Below are 25,004 nucleotides of genomic sequence, written 5' to 3'. Positions count from 1 at the left end.
GATGTAGAGAGTTTGTACACTAATATCCCACAGAAAGAATCAATAGAAATTATCAAAGAAAAATTGGTAAATCAGAATCTAAGACCTAGGATACCGACTCAACTTATTGTTGAACTTGCAACAATAGCACTTACAAAAAACTTTTTTGCATTTGATGGCAAATATTATCAACAGACTAAAGGTACAGCGATGGGTGCCACATTCGCACCATCAATTGCTAATCTGTATGTAGCCCAATTTGAAGAGAAATTCATTGTAAGGAACAAATATATAGATCATATACACACTTGGAAAAGATATATTGATGATATCTTTATGATATGGAGAGGTACAGAAGAGGAGCTCAAAGATTTCTATAATTGGCTAAATACTCTGGATACCAATCTAAAATTTAAAATGCACTTTGATGGAAGAAAAATCCCTTTCCTAGACATCAATATAAACATAATGGGAGACAAGTTCACTACTGACATATACCGTAAACCCACGGATGTGAATAAATTTCTGCATTATGAAAGCTGTCATAGTAGAAGTTTGAAAGCTAATTTACCATACAGCCAATTCCTACGTCTAAGACGGCTATGTTCAGAACAAAGAACATATACACTTCGCTCCCAGGATATGTCCAGACGGTTTAAAGAGAAAGGGTACCCATCAAAATGCATTAAAAAAGGATTCTATAAAGCATCCAATAATTCGAGAGAATCACTGCTCAACCCAATCCAGAGAACAAATGAGAATAAGATAGTTTGTACCTTACCATTTACCAGTATGTCCAGCTCTATAGTCAATATTATTAAAAAACATTGGCACCTGTTAGAAGGTCTAGAACCATTTCATCAGAAGAGAGTAATAGTTGCATACAAACGAGAACGTAATTTGAGAGACCTTTTAGTTCCCTCTGCATTACCTGATGTTCCTAATACACTAAATAAATTGCCAACTGGCCATTTCCCTTGTGGGAAATGTTCAGTTTGTAAAGTTAATACTAAGACCAAGAATCTCTATGTACCATCAGCAAATAGAGACATTCATCTTCGACATTTTTCAAATTGCCAAACTAGCAACGTTGTATATACTGCTAGGTGTCCTTGTAAATTGGTGTACGTGGGAAAAACAAAAAGGAAACTTAATACTAGAATTATTGAACACAGAAGTGCAATTAAACGAAAACTAATAGACAAACCACTAGTACAACATTCAATATCATTAGGTCATAAATTTGATGACTATAGGTTCTGTGCAATTTTTGTATATAAAAGCAAATGGAGAGGGTGGACCGACTGATATGTATCTATTACGGAAAGAACAAGAATTTATTTTTATGTTAAATACCCTCCATCCATATGGTCTAAATGGTGAAACGGATTATTCTGTATTTTTATGATTTTAAGTATAAGTAGGTACATTAGACATCCATCTTAACAATGTATAATATACTATACTATATTATTTTCTAATTTTTAGTGCCCCTTGGTTGATTTTTTATTATTATTATTATATTGATTTTTTATTTTTGATTTTTTATTATTATTATTATTATTATCATTATTTTTCTCCTTACATCTTTCTCCTTAATTTTATTATTTTTATTCTTTATTTATTTATTTATTATATTGTCCCCCATTCTATTTGCTTGTTAATATAGTGACGATTTGTGCCTTCCCATTGATTAAATGAACAGGTGTAAGCAAACAAGATGACCTTTAACCCCCATCTCCGTTTTTTAAAAAAATTTTCTTTAAAAATGAGATGACCCTTATTTTCGTGGTGTCCATTGACTTTTTAATCAAATTTTCCACTATATAAGTTGTCTCTTCTAGTTTACACATATATATATATATATTTTTTCGGTTCAAATTATGACCCGTTGTTTGAGTCATTGCGGCCATTCTGATTGGCTATTTTCTAAGCCTGCCTATTTGTTCATACTCCTATGTCCTTCCAACGTTAGTAATTTTTAAATATAAGTACGTTTTAATATTCTTATCCATTGGTGATTATTATTCATAACCTGCATTCGGAATAATGAATATTTTTATAACATGGCATTTGACTTTTGACCTTCACTTCCCTTTAAATATACTTCCGGTTCTTCGACGTAGCTTTTTCGGCAAACTCAGAGTTTAGAGACTGTTCATATGATTTCAGGTAAGTTCTATTTACTTCTTCTTGATTATAATACCTTTCAATACTGAGCCCGGATTAAATAAAATAATATGTCACCGTATCATCGTTTTAAAACAGGTTAACACAGTTACTATACTCCCGATAGCAGACGCTGTGATACTACCATGGAAGTTCACGGCTTGGGATTTAGCCTTTCATAGTATTCCCCCGATATAGTTGTCCCCCGATGTAGTTGTTGCCCGTCTGCTTTTAACAGTCCTCCTTACATTTAAGTTTTTATTTCATGCAGGTTTATCAATCCTTTGCTTTTGTATCTCTGAATGAGCCGTTTTTTTTAAAGATTCTGTTCATACACGTGAGTTTTTTTTATATATACATTTCTTTCAAGAGATCTTTTCACTATATGTTTTTTCTTTTATCATTTTTTCTTTTTCTTTTCCTTTATATCTATAGTTGCTTTTCCAAAGCATATCCCGTGCTTGGTAGTGAGGAAACATTTCTCTAGGTGGGTGTTTGATATAGTATATTGTAGAAGATGGCTGTCTGGTGCATATGGTTATTTTTGAGTTCATAATTAGAAATTATCTCCGTTTTTCCATGTGTCCTTTTTAGATGTTGGTATAATATATTTTTGCAATTCTGTAATATATATGTATATATATGTCGCAGATATATTAGTAGTTATTATTGTTTTACCATACATATATTTTCTTAAAATTCTAATACTGTGGGATTTTATCATAATTTGAATACTGTGGGATCTTATTTTATTATTAATTTCATTGTCTTTAAGAAGTTATATTAATTTTGTTGTCTCTAAGAAGTTATATAATTTGTATGATATCCTTTTACAATATTATTGTCATATGTTTTTTATTTATATATTTATTTATCTAAGTTATACTAATTTTGTTGTTTCCAAGAAGTTATATAATTTGTATGATATCTTTTTACAATATTATTGTCATATGATTTATATTTATTTATCTATTATTATTTCTTAGCCCCTGAAGCAGCCCAGTTGGGCGAAACACGGCCTGTGTCGGGCTATCCACTGTATGCATATTTTATTTTGATTTTTACTATATCAATAAATATATTTTTTAATATATTTTTTGGTTTATCTACGATCTGCTTTGTACAGTTTCCATCTTGGAGTTTGCAGATCGTCTGCCCCAATGTATTCCTATGGGCATCTTTAACATTTAGTGCATGCCTATTTTTAATGTGCGCTAAAAATGCAAGCACGCCTACGTAAAAGACCCCCTAAGTGCGCATTATGGACCAAATTCTATAAATGGCACCAAAAAAGCTACACCAAAAAGTTAGGCGCGGTTTACAGAATACGCGTACTGCCTGTCCCCATGACTAAAATTTAAGCGTGACCATTTACACCAACTAAAACCTGGTGTAAATGCCCGGATGTATTCTATACCAGTGCGTGTAATTTTTAGGAATGCCACAACCCTCCCATGGCCATGTCCCCTTTTGTGATCCACATGTTAGAATTTATGTGCACTGCATTACAGAACACGCTTAAAAAGTTGTGCCTCTAAATCCTAATTAGTGACGATAATTGCTTGATAGTGGCCAATTATTGGTGCTGATTAGCAATTAAGTTGAGCGCACAAATTGGCTACACATGCAGCTTTAGTCGCTGTTTATAGAATCCAGGGGGTATGTGTGTTTAAGTGCTGTATTCTATACCTTAAACCTCAGGTTTACAACCCAGTCAGTTGTGGTTTTCAGGATACCCCTATTGAATTCAATGTCCTAACCACAACTGAGTAAAACTTCTTTCCTAGTTACTTCCAGTGTAATATAAGTTAGTAACTATGATTCTATTTAACATATCAAAATTCTTTATTTATTCATAATTTCCAAAATACATAAAAATATTTTCCTTCTATCTAAACCTCTCATACACACCTAAAACCAGTTGTTTGTAAAACTCTGGGGATAGAGGGATTGGATTGCTGAATATTTTTTTTGTTTGATTCAGGGAAAATATTTTTATGTACTTTTGGAAATTTTGAATAAAGAATTTCGATATGCTAAATAGTAACTTATATTATATTGAATTCAATGGGGATATCCTGAAAACCCTGACTGGCTGGGTGTGCCCTGAGGAATGGGTTGAAAACCTCTGCCTTACAAGTACAATTGGCACGTACTAGGTGCCATGTTATTGAACAACCAAACTAACCCTCAGCTACAAACTTAAGAGCCAATGCAGAAACTCTGCTTTAGGGCCATGCGCGTAGATTGCTAAAACTCCAAGGTTTTGTTCCCCAATGCAGTAACCAAATAGTACGCAAATAGTCCTGGCACATTTGCACACCCAGATCTGTGTTAGCACCGGGCAGCTATATCTTGCACACAGCAGGTACCCAGAGTTCATGTGCTGGAATGTTATTCTGTGTAAAAGAAATTACGCAATACCAATATTTTTAAAAACTCCAAACAGCTCAAAACACTGCAGCCAGGTTCATATATAAAAATATCTCGTTTTGAAAGTGCCTCCCCTTTATTAATCAAATTACACTGGCTTCCCATCAAAGCAAAATCACCTTCAAATTATGTACCTTTATATTTCAAATACTAAATGGCACAGCTCCAAACTATATGGTACCATTAATAAACTTACCTCAAGAAATATGAGGCAAGAAACTCTCTCAGACTACACCTTTCAAATTGCAAAAAAGTGATCTACAAAACTGACAATCTGCAGACTTCATTTACCTAGGAACCAAATGGTGGAACTCCTTACCACCCAAAATAAGAACTATACAAGATTCTGCAAAATCCTCAAATCGTTCCTATTCAAACAAACCCTCACAAAGAACAATCATACCTCAATTAATTACCTGAATTGGTTATTACTCTATTGACTATTAACTTTCTCTTTGCTTCAAGTACAATTTCTCATTCATAATAGATTTTCTATATGTTAAACATCCATAGCTATCCCAGTACGTTTATGATATTGTATTGTAAAAAATGGACTTACAACAAATTACTTTCTTATGCATTATTCTTTGTTATGTATCCTATACTGTTTATTGTAAGCCACATTGAACTCAAACTTGTTTGGGATAATGTGGGATATAAATATTTAGGTGCATTGTGGCATAGGTCCATTTGTAATTGTGCTTTCCTCTGATGCACGTTGTTCTATGGCAATAGTTAGGTCTCTGGCCTTTGTATAGTGATTGATTTTAATAAAGGAGTATTGAACTTCTATCCTCTGGTTCCTCTTTCTCCTCTCCTGGTCTAGCCCCACTCATTATATTTGCTGCAGAACAACATTCCAGCAGATGTCTACTGTTCATATATTGACCTAACTACAGATGTATATGCCAGCATACACAATTGTTTGTGCTCAGACACGCACACAAAATGCAACTATCCAGCACACCTCCCCCTTAGTTCTATTTTCTTTTTTTTACCCATGCTCTTTATAGAACCCAGAAAAATATTTGCAGGTCTTATATATTGGCAATAAAGAGAATCATTCTAAAACGAGCGCTGACAGCAGAAGAACAAGCTAACCTTTTTTTTTTTTGACTCCTCGAACCTCGTTTAAAGTGCCAGTGTTCAGCACCCGCTTCTATATCTGTACTAAATAAATACTAGGCCTAGGGGGCATGCAAAGATGCTACAAAGTAGTAAATTTAAAACAAATCTGAGCAAATATATCTTTACTCCAGGTGTAATTAATCTCTGGATTAGTTGCAAAAGCAGCTAGCTTAGCGGGGTTTAAAAAAAGGTTTGGATAACTTCCTAACAGAAATGCACATAAGCCATTATTAAGATGGACGGGGGGGGGGGGGGGGGGAGGAATCTACTATTTATTTCTAGGATAAGCACCTTAAAATGTATTGTATTGTTTGGGGATTTTGCAGGTACTTTGAAACAGGATGCTGGGCTTGGTCTGTGCCAGTATTGCAACAATTAAGTACTTATGTAAACAGCTTTGTTCATAGGAGCCAACTTTTCAAAATTATTGGGGGTGCTTTGCCCAGCAGAAATAACTCCTCCCTGGACACATACAAGGAATTTTCTCAATATGGGGGGGTACTCAAGCCAGTGGCGTAGGAAGGGGGGGCGGGGGGGTGGTCCGCCCCGGGTGCACGCCGCTGGGGGGTGTCGGCTCCGCGCTGGTGCACTGCCCTCTCTGCCCCGGAACAGGTTACTTCCTGTTCCAGGACAGAGAGAGAAGTGAACCAGCGTGGAGCCGACACACCCCAGTGTCTTGTCCACAAGGAGGGTGAGCCCTTAGGTCCCGCAAGGCCCAGAAGGACCTCAAAGGACAGCCGTGCAACCCCAAGTCTTCACCCGCGGCGACCGCCGTTCACCAAGGGTTGAGCCCCCAGCTGCAGGCGGTCAACGGGACTTCAGGAACCGCGGGGTTGACGGACTGACCTGGCTGGAACCGGAAGAGAAGCGGGCAGGTGGAAAAGAAATGTCCACAAACTGGCAGCAGATCAGGGCACACAGCAACTGCGAAGTCGGAGTCAGGCAAGAGGTCAAGGCAGGCAGCTTGTAGAGAGGTCAAAGTCAGGCTAGAGGTCTAGGCAGGCAGCTAGGCAGGGATAACCAGGAAACAGTCCAAAATCCGGAAACAGCAACACCAAGGAAACAACGAAACACAGGAATCACGGAGAATGGCCTCGGGAACAGAACCTGAAGCAAAGTGCTAGCTCAGTTCCCTTCCTTAAATACAGTACAACATCAGCCGCCCCGCCCCCATAGGTACAGCCGACCAATCCGGCCCTGGGTATCGGCAGAGCCCCTCTGATTGGCTCTGTCCGATTTCCCAGGCGGGGCCACCAACTTGGCCTCCCAATCCGGCGCCTCAAAGGCGGAGCTCCGGGCCCTCCCGCCCGGGAGGGAAGAAGACACCGACCATCGCGCCTCGGCGCCGCCGAACATAGCCCCCACAGCCGGCGACCGAGAGACCGGCGGCCGCAGACGCCGGCCTCCGGCCTCGGTCCCGGCCGGAACGGCCATCACTGCGGCGGCCCCCGGCTCCCCGCCGAGGCCTCCGGACCACTACCCCTTGCGGCGGAGGACGCTGGCTCCCGCCCCCGCGGCGGAGGAGCCAGTAGGAGCGCGGGACGCGACACCCAGCAACATGCAGTCGGGGCGGATCGGCCCTCCCGCCTGTCCCTCGCCACAGGTATGCGCTCCGGGGGGGAGGGTGCGCTCCAGCGGGAGGAGGGTGCACCGTGCTGCACCCGGGGGGGGGGGGTGCACTGCGGCGACCCGCCCTGGGTGTCAGCTCCCCTCGCTATGGCTCTGACTCAAGCACCTACAGACCTGGCTCCTATGGCTTCGTTAGCATAGCTTTATTTATTGTTTATTTGTAGCATTTGTATCCCACATTTTCCCACCTATTTGCAGGCTCAATGTGGCTTACATTATGCCGTGATGGCGATCGCCATTCCGGGTACAGAATTTCAATTGCTAATACATTTAGGTGCATACATTCATGGTACAGGAGAGTACATTTTGGTATTGCATAGAAATGATTTTGCATTAAAGTGCATTCATATATGGTACAGAGTAATGCATTATGACATTGCATAGAGGTTTCTAAGTGATAAAGTGAGTTGTAGCATAAGTTAGGTCATCGATTATAGGTTGCTACACCCTGGGCACCATTAGCTAGTACCCAAAACGTGGTTTTGCATTGTGTGTAACCACAAAATCGTGCTCTCACCAGCGGGCACAGCCTAATACCCTTTTGTAAGGGAACAGGAAATATCTACAGTAACTGAACGTAACTCGCGTCCAGCTAAATGCAAAATGCTTTTCTTACCTATGTTTGGAGAATAAGGGCTTTCTGATTTACCTGGCAAAGAAGGTACCCGTGCGCGGATTATCTGTAAAGAAGAGAGTGTGAGACAGTCTGAAATACTAAGCCTTAACGTCCCCCAACTCACCTGCCAGCGCCCCCGCAGTGCACAAAAGTAAGGAGCAGAAGCTCAGTGCCCTGGGCATAATGCTCATGCCGCTTCCAAACATTCCTTCCCTGCATCCGCCGCCTGTGATTTTCCCCGGTGGAGTTGGTTGGGAGAGGCGGGGCGGGACGTCAGCTCATTTCTCTTCCTCCCCTTCCCATGCACAGCTTATGTCAAGGACGGGGGAGGACGAGGAGGCCACCAACTCTGTCTCTCCTTCTTCCCCTAGTTTGTCCCAGGGACGGGGGAGGTGGGATCGCGACGCCAGCTCAGTATTGTCACTCGGCAAATGTAGGCAAAGAGCGAGAGCCGCCCAAGGGACAAGTTTCGATCCCTAGTGTGATTCTCGCTTCATAGCGCCCTTGCGGCTTCCCACTTTCCATTTCTCTAGCCTTAATATTTCCCCAATATCATTTTCTTTGTCTCCCGCCGGCTGTTCTGAATCTCTTGCACCTCTCATTTCCAGGAACTTTAAGCCAATCACGATACCAACGGTGGTCGGAACGGAACTAGTTTCACTGTAGCAGAATTTTCCCACAGTTGACGTAGAAAGGGGATGTGAAGTTCAGCTGTTGCAGGAATTACCACTATTGTTAGCAGAATCTGTGGTACTTCAGGAGTCAAACACCACACACCAGAATGAGAGAGAAATCTTCTTTATTTGCCAGCAAACAAAGTAGGACATCAGCTCTAGCTCTCTTCTTCAGCTCTCTCTGGATCCTGCGTCTCTTGTCTGTCCTCTCTCTCCTTCTTCTGACGTAAGCTGCTTCTGCTCTCAGTTATATAGGGTCTTAAGCCCCTCTGGCCCCCCTTTCTCACCAGATGGCAAAGAATAGATTGATTACCCTGCCTTGAACTAATTATTACTATACATTACTTTAAAATATCAGTTACATAGGTTTGAGATATTTCCCAAACTGACCTATGACCTGGGGCCTCTCACACTAGACAATGTGGCACCTATCTCTTGCATTTTATTATTATTAAATTCTTAAGTTTCCAGCTAACTTCATACTAACTGCTAACTGGACTCTGGCATTCATTAAGGGGTCAAGGGCCAAGGGGCCAGTCTTGTTTAATAGCACACATATATGATTTGTTATTACTTTCAGAATACCAGTCCTATACTTAGCTATAATTAATCAAGACTTTCCCTGACCTCTTTCACCTATTAGCTTCCTACACAGAACTCGCTAGGACTGTGGATAATTCAAACCAGATGATGACCTCTTAAAACTGCTCACTTGAAAAGTCAGGCAAAGATGTAACACTGAATTGAAAGATATTCTACATAGAAATAGAACTTATTAATTACACAGAATAAAACATATTCTAAAATAAGCAGAAATCAGAATTCCTTATAAGACAAAATCTAAATCATCAAGAATATCTAGAATTATTTAAACAGCATTCAGCCTACTTTTAAAACTGTAATATGCCTTGCTTATAATGGTATCCAGATGTGGTAAATAATTACTTCTCTCTGACCTTTCTAACCTCTTAGTCTAGCAAAAGTTAGACATTTGAGTAATTAAACCCAGATGGCATTCTTCCATCACTTGCAGGACTGAACCAAACTTTAAACACCAAATTAACAAATATAATTTCTCTGCCCACGCTGCTGCCTCACAGCTATTGCAAAGGTATGCAGTGGCGGAGCGGTCGCCAGGGTTGCCAGGTGGAAAATTTTTCCCCCACCCAAACCAGCCCAAAACCAGCTCAAAGTCAAACCCCGCCCCTGACACCCCCACCCCCGCGCCATCACCCCCGCCGTCATTGACCCCGCCTCCCCATCATCGGCCCCGCCCAGAACATCACTAACCCCGCCCTAAATGCCACTAGCCCCGCCCCCGCGGCAAAAAAAAACCACTTAAAAAACCGCCCAATAGACCCAAAACAAGCCCAAAAAACCGCAACCCGCCGCGGGCAAAAATTTCCCGCAGCGGGTCGCGGAAAACCGCCCACCTGGCAACACTGTCCCCCAGACAGATGTTTAGAAAAATGCCAATAAATATTTTTTTCCTGCTCCGTTCCACCCGAATCTTTCATCTTTTCGTGTCTCTCCTGCCTGCGCCGCGCTCTCCCGTCCGCGTGCTCACTTTTATTTCCCCCAGCGATTCAGTCAGCCTTCTGCCAGCGTCAGGGGCGGGGCCTCTCCTCAGGCGCGTCCCGCTCCCGCCTACTCTAATGCAACTTCCTGGTTTCCGCAGAGGTGGGACGCACCTGAGGAGAGGCCCTGCCCCCGACACTAGCAGAAGGCTGACTGAATCGCTGGTGCCTGAGAGACAACGCTTCGGGGAAAGAAAGTGCCTGCCTGCCTGCCTGCCTAAGAAGGTTTAATCGACCACAGTGGAAGTGAGCCTATCTAGTCCACTTTAACAAGGAAGCCAATTTGTGTGATCTGTTTCCACCTCTCTGGCGCAGTCGTCGTCGCCGTTCAAAGCAAGCAAACCATCTGCTACATACACGTTGTCGTTCTTTATTGTTGGTCCATCTGTAACAATGCTAAAGCTGTTTCAGTTGGTTAGGCAGTGCCTTAAAAGTTGGAGGAGAAAAGAAATAACAGTTGAATATCACTAAAATTATTCTAGTTGGTAGAAACTGCAATTATAAACTCTATAGTTTGTGTGTTTCTTCATTGTTCTTCTATACAGATGTCCAGATTTCAGTGAGGCTATGCTGTTTTCTGATGGGTTCATCTTAACTGCTGTTCTAATCTGTTCTAAAATGCAGTCCATTTGTTTTCTTATATTTTTTTCTTATGATCTTGTACTGTGCCAAAACTGAAAACTTATTTCTATCTGGTCGATAATAAAAGGAACACTATCCACCCTAAAAAAGTTGTTTTGTGACTGTACTTGAGGAATTGTGATATTGAATAAATAAGTGTATGTTTGTGTCCCTAGTCAAATTCAAGAAGACAGGAGGAGCCTCCACAGAAAGTCAAAACAAAACAGCAAAAGTAGAGGCTGACAAATGAGCAAACCAATAGTAACATAGTAGATGACGGCAGAAAAAGACCTGCGTGGTCCATTCAGTCTGCCCAACAAGATAAACTCACATGTGCTACTTTTTGTGTATACCTTACCTTGATTTGTACCTGTCCTTTTCCGGGCACAGACCGTATAAGTCTGCCCAGCACATCCCCGCATCCAAACCACCAGTCCCGCCTCCCACCATCGGCTCTGGCACAGACCGTATAAGTCTGCCCAGCACCATCTCCCGCCACCGGCTTTGCCACCCAATCTCGTCTAAGCTCCTTAGGATCCATTCCTTCTGAGTAGGATTCCTTTATGTTTATCCCACGCATGTTTGAATTCCGTTACCGTTTTCGTTTCCACCACCTCCCGCGGGAGGGCATTCCAAGCATCCACTACTCTCTCTGTGAAAAAATACTTCCTGACATTTTTCTTGAGTCTGAGATAATATCAAAAACCAGTTTATTCAGAATATTCATATCAATATCAAGGACCCGACATGGTCCGTGTTTCGGCGCCAAAGCGCTTGCCGCGTCGGGTCCTTGATATTGATATGAATATTCTGAATAAACTGGTTTTTGATATTATCTCCCTATTGGTTTGCGCATTTGTCAGCCTCTACTTTTGCTGTTTTGCTTTGTGTCCCTAGTCATGTATCCTATGTTTATATAATCCTTTCAAGAAATCCAGTTAATTGTTTAACATTAGTGGAACATAGCCACAGAGGCATGGTATGGTTGCATTTTTAACATAGTAATACTAGGGCCCAGCTAAAGAACAAGTTATTTTGAGTTAGTCTTCACTGGACCAAACTTGCTTTCCTTCTGCCATCACTATCCAGCAGGATAGGCAGTGTCTTGAAAGGTGGTGGATAAAGTATATCTATCTATCTATCTATCTATCTATCTATCTATCTATATATATCACACATTATCCCAAGCAAAGTCGGATTCAGTGTGGCTTACATTTGAAAATACAGTGAGACAGAATAATAGAATTTAGTTATATCATGAGAATAAATAGATATGTCTGAAACATGTAACAAAGTTGAGATTAGCATATATACCCAACTGGGCATTGAAAAGTTTGTCCTTTATTGATACCACATGTTCAGAAATCATAGCCATAAGTATAAAGTTATTCAAAGATTATCATATGCACACACCAGAACAGGCATCCATCACATTGCAAAAGTAAACAACAACTTCTACAGAGTACATCCAAAATTTAATTTTTATTTCCTTATTTCCATCTTCCAAAATTCCAGACAACAGATGTACAGATCAGCAGGATCCAAAGCAGTCCAAAACAGGTAAAGTCAGAAACAGCACAGTTTATACCTAGTTGTTCAACCACCCTTAGGATTCACCGTTGGGTTTAAAAAGCAAACCATTTGTATGTAAGGTCTAGATAAACAAATTAAAACAAAGTGTAAAGCAAATGCCCATATGTAATACATGGTAGCAATAATGAAACAATGATGGAATATTCACATAGCAGGCAGACTGAGCCAACAGATTTATTGTCCACTGAACATAATTAACTTTGTTTGAACTTGGCGGCTAATAGTGTGCTGAACTGGACAATGTTGGCACATTTAGACTGACTTTGGACTTCTACATGAGGCAGCTCTATCCTCATTATTCAATACTAGGAAAAAAGGCCCGTTTCTGACAAATGAAACGGGCGCTAGCAAGGTTTTCCTCAGAGTGTGTGTGTTTTACAGAGTGTGTGTGAGAGTGTGTGATACAGAGAGTGAATGTGTGAGTGTGTGTGACAGAGAGAGTGAGACTGGTGCGAGAGTGTGTGTGTGTGTGTGAATGAGAGTGTGTGCCAGGGGCCCCCTCCCTCCCAGTTTCAGGGTCCGCCTGGCCCCCCTCCAAGTTCCAAGGTCATTGCCCCCCTCTCTCCCTCCCTCCCAGTTCCAGGGTAGTTGCCCCCCTCTTCCCCCCTCCAGCCACCCTGCGATGTTTAAGAGAAAAATTAGGGAGCTCTGTGTGTGTGTGAGAATGAGACTGTGTGCCAGGGGCCCCCTCTCTCCCTCCCAGTTTCAGGGTTCACCCGCCCCCCCTCCAAGTTCCAGGGTCATTGCCCCCCCTCCCTCCCAGTTTCAGGGTCCACCTTGCCCCCCTCCAAGTTCCAGGGTCCGCCCACCCTCCCAGTTCCAGGGTCGCTGCCCCCCCTCCATCCCAGTTCCAGGTTAGTTGCCCCCCCTCTTCCCCCCCCAGGCACCCTGCGATGTTTTAGTGAAAAATTAGGGAGCTGTGTAGTGTAACAAAACGCACCTGCAGCGTTGTGAAGCTGACTCCGTGGCTTCATTGAAGTGAAGGGTTGGTAAGGTTCATCAAATTTGTCAGTCTGTCACCATCTCTCTCGGCCCCGCCCCTCGCGCCTCTGATAGGTCCGCCGCCCTCGACGTCAAAACATGATGACATCGCGGGCGGCGGACCTATCAGAGACGCGAGGGCGGGGCCGAGAGAGATGGTGACAGATTCACGAATCTGACGAACCTTACGAACCCTTCACTTCAGTGAAGCCACGGAGTCAGCTTCAGAACGTTGGAGGTGCTTTTTATTATAGTAGAGATGTCTTTTAAATAATGTAATAGTAATAAAAATATCAAGTGCATTTTTATAATATACCTCTGCAGTCCACAAAAGGAGCAAGTTCCCACATGCCATCTTTTTCTTTTGATGTAAGCACAGGAAAAAAAAAAAGATTTAAAATGCTTCCAGGTTTCAACCTAATTCATGATTAATGTGGGGTATAAATGTAATAAATAAATAGAAAAACTGAATGTTGAGCACCTGACAAGATGTCTGTTTTAGTGGCCTTTACCAGGAGAAAAAACACCCCCCTGCACGAATATAACACATGCTAGAGTGTCCCTATAACCAGCACCTCCAAATAACATACTGATTACGATTTATAACAAATTACTACTTTTCCTATGAAAGTTATTCTGTTATTGTACTTCTTCTACAGGGCAGTGTAGAAGGGTTGTTTGAGAGGAATTGGTGTCTGGCATCTACTTTCTACCCCTCCAACCCAACCACCCTGCCCTGGATAGCATTCTGCAATGTCCTGGTAGTCGAGGGACACTCCCCCCCCTCAAAAATTTCCTGGTAGTTTAGTGACTCCCCCTCCCTTCTTGACTTGATCCCTGAAAAAAACAATGGAAGGGCACCCCTCCAGCGTACCAAGTGTGGGGTGATGATGGGGGGGGATCCACCATGGGTGCAGGCAGCAAGTGAGTGCACTGAGCAGTCGCATGACCATCATCTCCATCGGTTCCCTTCTCCCTTCTGACGTTACTTCCAGTTCTGGGGCAGTGGACCGGCAGACCCAACAGCCACGTGACTGTTCCGTGCACTTCCAGGTGGTGAGGCTAATGCGCTTTGGAGGGGGAGGTGGGTGATGCACCGAGAGGGGGTTGATGCACCTGGGGGGAGTGATGCACCAGGGGGGAGTAATGCACTGGGTGGCAGCCAATCTAGGTACGCCACTGCAAAGACCTCACACTGTGCTCTAACTTACCTGAAATTTCAACTGAGCTGAACTGCGTAAGATTGTAGATAGCACAGGCTATAGGTTTTTAAAATAAATAACTGGTCTGTTTCCCTTCAGGAAAGATAAGAAACCTCAGTAGAAGTGGGCACAAATCAGTTTAATTTTGTTTAATTACATTCTGTTTTTGTTTCATTCTGGTACATTTCATTTAATTTTTTTTTTTGCACTTTTGTTTCAGAATGCATAAAATGAATTAATGTGTACTCAGTGAAATAGTGTACACTAAAATGGGTTAGTGCACTTTATTTTGTGTTAATGTACATGTGAGTGAGTGAGTGAGTGGTATAGCGGCAGGTGTCCATGGGAACACTTCTTCACTGAGGTTGTAGTTTAGCCACCTTACAGCAGGTGGCGCTAAACCTGTCATGTCATGGCTAAAGCAGATTCAATGTAGCATAGGGATGTTAGGCTGCCTGGCCAGGAGGGCAGGGCTCAAGAGTGAACAGGAAATAAAATCCCTCAGGTAGCTGATCGTCACCAGCTAAATTATGCCCCAATATTCAGTGCCGGGCTATGTCCGGGCACCAACACTGAATATCAGTGCATAATTGTGGGCGGGCAGGCTGCTGGAGATTATGCGGGCCTGGCTGATATTCAGCCGAGCCTGCACAAGATAGTTATGCGGACCTCAACTGAATATCGGGCCAGGACCCGCGTTTAAAAAAGTGTATTTTCTCCCTCACGCTGTGGCATGGTCCCTGACATCACCCCCCTCCTCCCTGGTTGCTCTACTGCATACCCCCCCCCCCCGGGTAGGTCTGCTCCACCCTGCCCACCCACCCCCACCTCCCAGTCAGGATAGAACCATCCCCCAGGGCCTACCTGACCTCCCTGGTGGTCCAGTGGGGCGTCGGGGGCAGGAGTGAAACGCTCTCACTCCTGCCCCTAGCAGCAGCTTTACTAGGGGCAGGAGCAAGGGGGATTTGCTCCTGTCCTGATGCCCCACTGGACCACCAGGGAGGTCAGGTAGGCCCCGAGGAAGAGTCCTATCCTGACTGGGAGATGAGGGTGGGATGGGGCTTTTTTGTGGGAGGTGGGCAGATCAGAGCTACCCGGGGGGCGATGTCATGGGCCCTGCCACCACAGGAAAGAGAAAACACACTTTTTTTTTTTTAATGCAGGTTCCGCTTTTGAGCTGTCCTAACTTCACTCACTTACCTTATGTGGGCCTCAGCAGAATATTGACAGCTCCCGCATAAGCAGGGTTGCCAGGTGGAAAATTTTTTTCCAGCCCAATGCAGCCCAAAAAACAGCCCAAAACCCGCCCAAACACAAACCCCGCCCCTGACACCCCCACCCCCGCGTCATCACCCCCGCCCCCGCCGTCATCACCCCCGCCCCCGCCGTCACCGGCCCCGCCTCCCACGTCACCGGCCCCGCCTCCCCGTCATCGGCCCCGCCTCCCACGTCATCAGCCCCGCCTCCCCGTCATCGGCCCCGCCTCCCACGTCATCGGCCCCGCCTCCCACGTCACTAACCCCGCCCAAAACGTCACTAACCCCGCCCAAAAACGTCACTAACCCCGCCCCCCCCGCGGCCGAAAAAACCGCCCCGAAGCCCAAAAACAGCCCAAAAAACCGCAACCCGCCGCGGGCAAAAATTTCCCGCGGCGGGTCGCGGAAAACCGCCCAATTGGGCGGTAAAACCGCCCACCTGGCAACACTGCGCATAAGTCCTGGCTCCTCCCCAGCACCACCCCTTGGCCCGCCTCTGACCGGCCCTTTTTTGGGGGGGGGGCCAGTCAGAGACAATATTCAGTGGCACTCCCCACATTAGAACCGCTGAATATCCGCAGTTGGGTGACGACAGGTGATTTAAGCGGGCAGGAGGCTCCTGCCCGCTTAAATCACCTTGAATATTGGCCTCCTTATTGCTGTACTTCTAAAGTAACAGGATTCAGTGTGTTTGGTTAATAAAGGGGTTTTGTTCATTTTTCCTTTGGCTGTATTTCTTGAACACCTTCCTCACTAACTCGGCTCACACAATCACAGTATATTATTTCATTTAATGGGTGCCAGTTTTAGTGTACATTACAAAACACAAAACAGCACAACAATGCACATTCCAAGGCATCTGGAAAATGTGAGCTGTGGCAGAGATTTGATTACAGTGGCATGAATAGTTTAAAAAGTATTGGGAGGATAGACAGACATATGCAGTGCACACGTGATAATCTTCTAAGGTCAGTTTCCTTCCTGAAAACTAAGCGAAAAACTCAATAGCCAGGCACCAGTTCCTTTTTATTATTATTATTATGAAATGAGTACATTAACTATGTATTTTCCACTACACAAAATAACTTAAGTACACAGTTGAAAAAAAACAAGTATTAAGAACACTAGCAGTAACCCTGTGATCAAGATTGCACCCATATACCGTGGATGAAGAGCGAAATTCATTCATGTAAAAGCATGCTATTCACAGAGATTCTAGATAGAGAGAAAACATCTACAAACAGAAATGTACGGTCTATTTTTCATTCTGTGCAGAACAGGGGCGTAGCCAGACAACAGATTTTGGGTGGGCCTAGGTAAGAAGTGGGTGGGCACCAAATGTCCCCCCCCCCCCCCCCCCCCCCCCCCCACCACCAAAAAAATATCTCCGCTGGCAGGAAAATGCTTCTTTCCACCTTGGCAGTCTGCAGCAGGCATGCACTGAAAACTGAGCATGCGCAGGTGCCGTTATTGTGGAGAGTAGAATTTTGTTACGATCAGGGGAAAGTCTTCAGCTGGCAGAGCTTGGGATCTGCACCAGCTACCGCTAAACATGTGCTACTGTTGGGTGGGCCTGAGCCCTAAGTGGGTGGGCCCTGGCCCACCCCGGCCCACCTGTGGCTACGCCACTGGTGCAGAAGTACTCCTTGCATGGATGACATTCACTGCTGAAACTGGGAAGGAAAGAGCAGTGTTGGAAACAGGCATGGAAGTGCATCACCCTGTCACAGTGACAGATGCCAAAGTCATAAGGATCAGAAAGTTTGCAGGCCAAAAGCTTATTGAAAGATCATCAGCAAAGCCAAATGATTATACAATTACATTATATAAGAACATTTAAATAGCCATACTGGGTCAGATTGATGGTCCATCTAACCCAATATCATGCTTCCAACAATGGTCATTTCAGGACACAGGTACCTGGCAGAATCTCAAGTAACAAGATTCTATGCTACCAATCCCAGGGATAAATAGTGGCTTTCCCATGTCTATCTTAATAACAGATTATGGACTTTTCCTCCAGGAACTTGTTCAAATCTTTTTTAAACCCACTGTTACCACATCCTTCAGCAACAACTATGAGTGAAAATATATTTCCTCCAATTTGTTTTAAACGTATTTCCATGTCATTTCATTGAGTATCCCCTAGTCTGTACTTTTTGAAAGCATAAAAAATCGATTCACATCTACTCGTTCTACACCACTCAGGATTTTGTATCTCCCCTCAGCTGTATCTTTTCCAAGCTGAAGAGCCCTAACCTCTTTAACCTTTCCTCATATGAAAGGAGTTCCATTATATTTTTTTGGAAACCTGTCTCCACACACCAGTGCTTTTTTTGTACAAAAAAAGGTGCCGGTACTCATTATGGGCAGGGTCACCACATATGGTATGGCTCCACCCCTATGATAGCCACACCCCCTTATACCAGCCATGGCGCATATAAACAGACATCATTGAAACTATTATACTAGTATAGGGGAAAAATGTGATTTATTTTCATTACAAATAATTTCTGTAAGCTGTTATAGCTCTAGTATACCCAGTGCAAAATAAGATAGCAGATGTAAATTCTCAAACTGGACATATTCCAAACATTAAAATGAAAATAAAATGATTTTTTTCTACCTTTGTTGTCTGGTGACTTTGTTTTTCTATCCATATTGGTCCCAGTCTCAGATTCTGTTGCTCTCTATCTGTTCTCTTAACTCCGTTTCCAGGGCTTCCTTTCCATTTATTTCTTTACTTTCCTCCTTTCTTCTTCATTTCTTGCCCTACATCCATAAGTAAAAGCTGGGTCCTCCTCCATGGAATTGACTAGAGGAGGTATAACGTGGATGCAGCTTTTGCCTATTTTCTCCATCCACGTACAGTTTTTTCCGCTCTTCCCTTTCCCTCATTTCCATCCATATGCATCTTCTTCTTTTTTCTTTCCTCCCCTCCATCCATGTCCAGCATTTCTCCTCTCTCTTCCCTCCCCTGTATCCATATGAAGCAATAATTCTCTCTCCCCTCCTCCATCCAAGTCCAGCATTTCTCCTCTCTCCCCGCCAACCCCTCCATCCATCTATGTCCAGCAATTCTCCTCTATCTCCTGCTCTCCTCTCCATCCATTTCCAGCATTTCTCCTCTCTCCCCTGCCCTCCCCTCCCATATCCAGTGATTCTCCTCTATCCCCTGTCCTCCCCTGCCGTCCATGTCCAGCGATTCTCCTCTCTCCCCTTCCCTCTCCTCTCATCCATGTCCAATGATTCTCCTCTCTCCCCTGCCCTCCCCTCCATCCATGTCCAGCGAATCTCTCTTCGCTGACCTCCCCTCCCTTCAATGTCCAGTATGTCTCCTCTCTCCCCTGCCCTCCCCTCTCATCCATGTCCAGCGATTCTCCTCTCTCCCCTGCCCTTCCCTCCCATCCATGTCCAACAATTCTCCTCTCTCCCCTGCCCTCTCCTCCCATCCATGTCCAGCAATTCTCTCTTCCCTGCCCTCCCCTCCATGTCCAGTATGTCCCTCCTCTCTGCTTCTTTTCTACTGATATTCTCTTGCTGCTCTTCTTCTCAGATGGGAACATGACATAAGAACATAAGAATAACCATACTGGGTCAGACCAATAGTCCACCTAGCCCAGTATCCTGTTTCCAACAGTGGCCAATCCAGGTCACAAGTACCTGGCAGAAACCCAAATAGTAGCAGCATTCCATGGAACCAATCCCAGGGCAAGCAGCGGTTTCCCTCGTGTCTACTTCAATAACAGACTATAGACTTTTCTTCTAGGAAGTTGTCCAAACCTTTTTTAAACCCAGATACGCTAACCACTGTTACCACATCCTCCGACAACAAGTTCTAGAGCTTAACCTTTGAGTGAAAAAAAAATGTCCTCCTATTTGTTTTTAAAGTATTCCCATGTAATTTCATTGAGTGTTCCCTGGTCTTTGTACTTTTTGAAAGAGTGGAAAAACTATTCACTTTACCCGTTCTACACCACTCAGGATTTTGTTGACCTCAATCATGTCTCCTCTCAGCTGTCTCTTTTCTAAGCTGAAGAGCCCTAACCTCTTTAGCCTTTCCTCATATGAGAGGAGTTCCATCCCCTTTATCATTTTTGTCACTCTTCTTTGAACATTTTCTAATTCTGCTATATCTTTTTTGAAATATGGCAACCAGAATTGAATGCAATACACAAGGTGAGGTCGCACCATGGAGCGATACAGAGGCATTATAAGATTCTTGGTCTTATTTAGCTTCCCTTTCCTAATAATTCCTAGCATCCCGTTTGCTTTTTTTTGTCTTCTGCCACTGGGCAGAAGTTTTCAGATTATTGTCTACAATGACACAGAGATCTTTTTCTTGGGTGCTGACTCCTAAGATGGACGCTAGCATCTGGTAACTATGATTTGGATTATTCTTTCCAATGTGCATCACTTTGTATTTGTCGACATTGAATTTCACCTGCCATTTGGATGCCCAGTCTTCCAATTTCCTAACATCTTTCTGCAATTTTTCACAGTCCGCATGTGTTTTGACACCTTTATTTATTTATTTTAGTAGATATAATGCCAATCACCATATGGCAGCTAGTTTTGTGTCATCTGCAAATTTAATCACCCCACTTTTTGATCCAATTTCCAGATCATTTATCAATATTTTAAATAGTACGGGTCCCAGTACACATCCCTGTGGCACTCTACTATTCACACTCATCCACTGAGAAAAATGGCCATTTAACCTCACCCTCTGTTTTCTGTCCAATAACCAATTCCTACTCCACAAAAGGACATTGCCTCCTATCCCATGACTTTTTAATTTTTTTTAGGGGTCTCTCATGAGGAACTTTGTCAAAAGCTTTCTGAAAATCTAGATACACTACATCAAATAGCTCACCTGTATTCACATATTTATTCTCACCTTCAAAGAAATGAAGCAAATTGCTGAAGCAAGATTTCCTTTGGCTGAACCCATGCTGACTCTGTTTCATTAAACCATGTTTGTCTATGTGTTCCATAATTTTATTCTGTATAATAGTTTTCACTATTTTGCCCAGCACTGAAATCAGGCTTACCAATCTGTAATTCTCCATATTACCCCTGGAACCCTTTTTAAAAATTGGCATTACACTGGCCACTCTCCAATCTTCAGGTACCATGGATGATTTTAACGGCAGGTTACAGATCACTAGCAGCAGATAGCAATTTTATGATTGAGTTCTTTCAGTACCTTGGGGTGTGTACCATCTAATCCAGGTGATTTATCACTCTTTAACATCGATTTGGCTCAGTATGTCTTCCACATTCACTGAGAGTTCTTTCAGTTCCTCTGTATTGTCATCCTTGAAAACTATTTTTGGTAGAGGTAGATCTCTTACATCTTCTTCCATGAAGACTGAAGTAAAGAATTCTTTCAATCTCTTCACTATGGCCTTGTCCTCCCTGAGTGCCCCTTTTGCTCCTTCATGGTCTAACAGTCCCATGGATTCCCTCAAAGGCTTTCTACTAGAGAATAACAGGGGGATAAAGTTTGTCCCCATCCCCATGGGTTCTGTCTCCATCCCCACCCTATCCCCGAAGGTTCTGTCTTTGTCCCCGCCCTGTCCCCACAGGTCCTGTCTCTGTTCCCATCCCTGCCCCGTCCCTATGGGCTCTATCCTTATCTGCAGAAGCCTCGAACAATTATGATTTTATATTTAAATCTTTTTATTAAAGTATAAAAAAGAACAATATGCTGTATAACTACTGTGTATAAATTACAAATAGAAAACAATAATAACAGCGAGCAGCTATAATAACCTTCCTCACTACCACCCTCTACCCTTCCAACCCCAACAAAAGCTGATTTCTACTACCCCAAGGAATCCTCCTAATCTACTCTGTTAAAATGTCCAGGGGTACAAAATACAACCCGTTCTATATGCCCTAGAGGGGAGAAATATGCTCTATGAAGCACTGTTATAATTTTTTAATCTGAGGATGAATAAGAAGTCATCAACAATCTCAGGATTCAGTCTAGCTCTCCTGTCTTCCACAGTCCTTCCTGCATAGAAGGTTTCTTCTTAAAAGATGTGCTAGTAGCAGGATGTACAGGATCCCCCATGCAGATTTTGCTAGTTGTGGCCAGCATGTTTGCTTGTTTATTAAAAAAAATCAAAATACTAACAGTCCAGTTCATTAACAGGCTTCAAAGTAGAAAATGACACGGGGACAAAGTTTATCCCCATCCCTGCCCCGTCCCCTTGGGATCTCTCCCCGTCCCATCCCCACAAGCTCTGTCCCCATCCCCATCCCTGTGGTTACTGTGGGTCCCCATCCCCGTGTCATTCTTTACTTTCTACTTCTGATGTACCTGAAAAAGTTGTTACCGTAAGTTTTTTGCCTCTGTGGCAAGTTTTTATAGATTTTCTCTTTTAGCCTCCTTTTTTCAGTGCTTTGCATCTAGCTTGACACTGCTTATGTTGCTTCTTATTTTCTTCATTTGAATCCTTTTTCCATTCTTTGAAGGATGTTCTTTTGGCTCTAATAGCCTGTTTCAGTTCACCTTTTAACCATGCTGGCTGTCATTTGCTCTTCTTTCTTTCTTTCTTTGTTAATATGTGGAATACATCTGGTCTGGGCTTCCACAATGGTATTTTTAGACAATGTCCATAACTGATTTAAAGTCCTAACCTTTGCAGCCAATCCTTTTAGCTTCTTTTTAACCATTTTCCTCATTTTTATTATAGTCACCCTTTTGGAATTTAAATGCTGCTACAATAGATTTCCTTGGTGACTTCACTCTAGATATCAGCTCAAATATGATCATGTTATGATCACTGTTTCCCAGCAGACCCAACACCATTATCTCTTGTATTATGCCCTGCATTCCACTAAGGACTAGATCAAAAATAGCTCCCCCTCTTGTTGAACCAGTTGCTCCAAGAAGCAGTCATTTATTACGTCTAGGAATATTATCTCCCTAGCGTTCCCTGATGTAGCATTTATCCAGTCAATATTGGGGTAATTGAAATCACACAATTCAATAGGAAAAATTCTACATCTGTGATCTGTATCAGGAGAATTGCACAAAAAGTGGAGAAAAAGACCTCAATAGAAAAGGAGACACATCTATCTGTAAGGCAAGCCTTCAGTATATATAGGTGACTCACAATAATCTTCAGTCATAAAAAAAAACTCCACTTTGAATACTTAAATCAGAGAATTTCTTTAAATAGTAAATGTTCTCACTAATACAGCATCCATTATAAGAATTCATGTGTTGCAAATATGTAGATCTTTTACAGTATTTATCTTGGTATACATCTCTCTTTCAAAATTGTCTTCTTCAATCCCAACATTTTATGTACATCTGAAGTTTGGAATCGTGAGGGAAGTGGGAGGGAGGAGGAGGGTGTTCATAAAGCTTGTGGTGTTTGCTCTGTATGTATGGTAATGTGGAATATTACTGTTTTTTGGGACATTCATACTGGTAAATCATATCCTTTACATGTAGAAATTTCCTGCTCCTCCTGTAATGTCATTTATTTACTGAAATGCCCATGCAGTTTATATTATATAATATATTATATAAGATTCATGGACTCTATTACCTTGTATTATCTTTTGCTATCTTTGTTGTTCATAAGATACCTATTTGCCTATTATCTTACTTTTACATAGTTTAATTGTACTTTCTCTGTACTGTAGCCTACCCTACAGTTTGTGTAGGCCACATTGAGCCTGCAACTAGTGAGAAAATGTGGGGTATAAATGTATTAAATAAATATTATGTGGGTCAAACTTCAAGACAGTTAAAAACACATTTAATAGAACACAGACATTGTATTCAGTCAAGAAAGTTGGCAGAACCTTTGGTGATGCATTTTTTTTTTATAAACAACATGTATTCACTGACATTAAATGTGTGGTGCTAGAACAATTGCGTGTAACTGAACATAGAGGTGACATCAGACGCTTATTGAGGCAACATGAACAACGGTGGATATTTATGTTGCAATCCATGGTCCCTAGAGGGCTAAATGCTGCATTAGAATGGAAAGCGTTTTTGTGATCTTCTGAAGTGGTGATGTCAACACATTGAGCATGTGATTTAGGGACGCCGGTTTTTAATTTGGGGTGTCTTTTCATTTGTTCACCGCCATTTTGTGAGTGCCGGTGCTATATGTTTTTGGGTTGCAATTTATTTTGAGTTTTTTGGTCTTGGATTTGTTTAAAATCTTGCTTTCCCCTAAGGCAGCTTTGATTGCGAAACAGGGACCCCCTGTTGGGACTGAAGAAGACAATTTTGAAAGAGAGATGTATACCAAGGTAAGTACTGTAAAAGATCTACATATTTGCAACACATGAATTCTTATAATGGATGCTGTATTAGTGAGAACATTTACTATTTAAAGAAATTCTCTGATTTAAGTATTCAAAGTGGAATTTTTTTTTATGTCTGAAGATTATTGTGAGTCACCTATATATACTGAAGGCTTGCCTTACAGATAGATGTGTCTCCTTTTCTATTGAGGTCTTTTTTCTCCACTTTTTGTGCAATTCTCCTGATACAGATCGCAGATGTAGAATTTTTCCTATTGAATTGTGTGATTGGTATTCTAGAGATTCCTTACTAGTGTGGTAATTGAAATCACCCGTTATTATATTGTTGCCCAATTTGCCAGCTTTCCTAATTTCTGTAAACATTTCTTCATCCATCTGTTCTGGCGGACAGTAGTACAGTCCTACCAGTATACGCCTTCCCTTCACCTATGGAATTTCTATCCATAAGGATTCTATGCTGCTGTTTCATATAGAATGTTTATTTTGTTTGTCTCAATTCCCTCTTTAAAATATAGCGCATTCCCACCCCATCCAATTTGATCCACTCTACCTAATCCTGGCCTACCAAGGCAACCCTGTATCAGTTTTATTGGTATTACATGATTTTTATATTATGTAATTTAATATTTGTATTGATATACTTTATTATATGTTTGACTTGCTCTAAGCCACCTTGAGTTATCCTCTGGTAGACTAGAAAGTTGAGATTTAAGTTGCAAACTATATCGAGCAAACTAAACTCTCACCCAATCAGTGCACATCAAACTGTTACCCTTCCAATCTTACTCCCATCACCTCTTTTCTTCTTGTTTTCTCCCTTTCTCATGCTCACTGTGGAATAC

The 25,004-nt window shown here is 42.5% G+C and overlaps 1 protein-coding gene across 3 annotated transcripts in view; it reads right to left on the bottom strand.

The window, feature by feature from the left end:
- The window catches only part of PLBD1 (phospholipase B domain containing 1), a 147,812-nt gene extending 139,184 nt beyond the window's left edge, over window positions 1-8,628 (bottom strand). For 2 of the 3 annotated variants that reach the window (XM_030207148.1, XM_030207158.1), the window contains exon 1: window positions 8,079-8,621. In XM_030207148.1, the coding sequence (XP_030063008.1) occupies window positions 8,079-8,160 (82 nt within the window). In that variant the 5' untranslated portion in view covers window positions 8,161-8,621. Of the gene's footprint in view, window positions 1-8,078 lie in introns of all 3 variants that reach the window. The other variant, XM_030207166.1, reaches the window with a different exon arrangement.
- Between the last annotated feature and the right edge of the window lie 16,376 nt (window positions 8,629-25,004).

The sequence above is a fragment of the Microcaecilia unicolor genome, chromosome 1 (genome assembly GCF_901765095.1).
Source record: "Microcaecilia unicolor chromosome 1, aMicUni1.1, whole genome shotgun sequence".
In the NCBI taxonomy this organism is placed as follows: domain Eukaryota; kingdom Metazoa; phylum Chordata; class Amphibia; order Gymnophiona; family Siphonopidae; genus Microcaecilia; species Microcaecilia unicolor.
The sequence above is the reverse complement of the archived record's forward strand: the minus strand, read 5'-3'. Positions and strand labels throughout refer to the sequence as shown.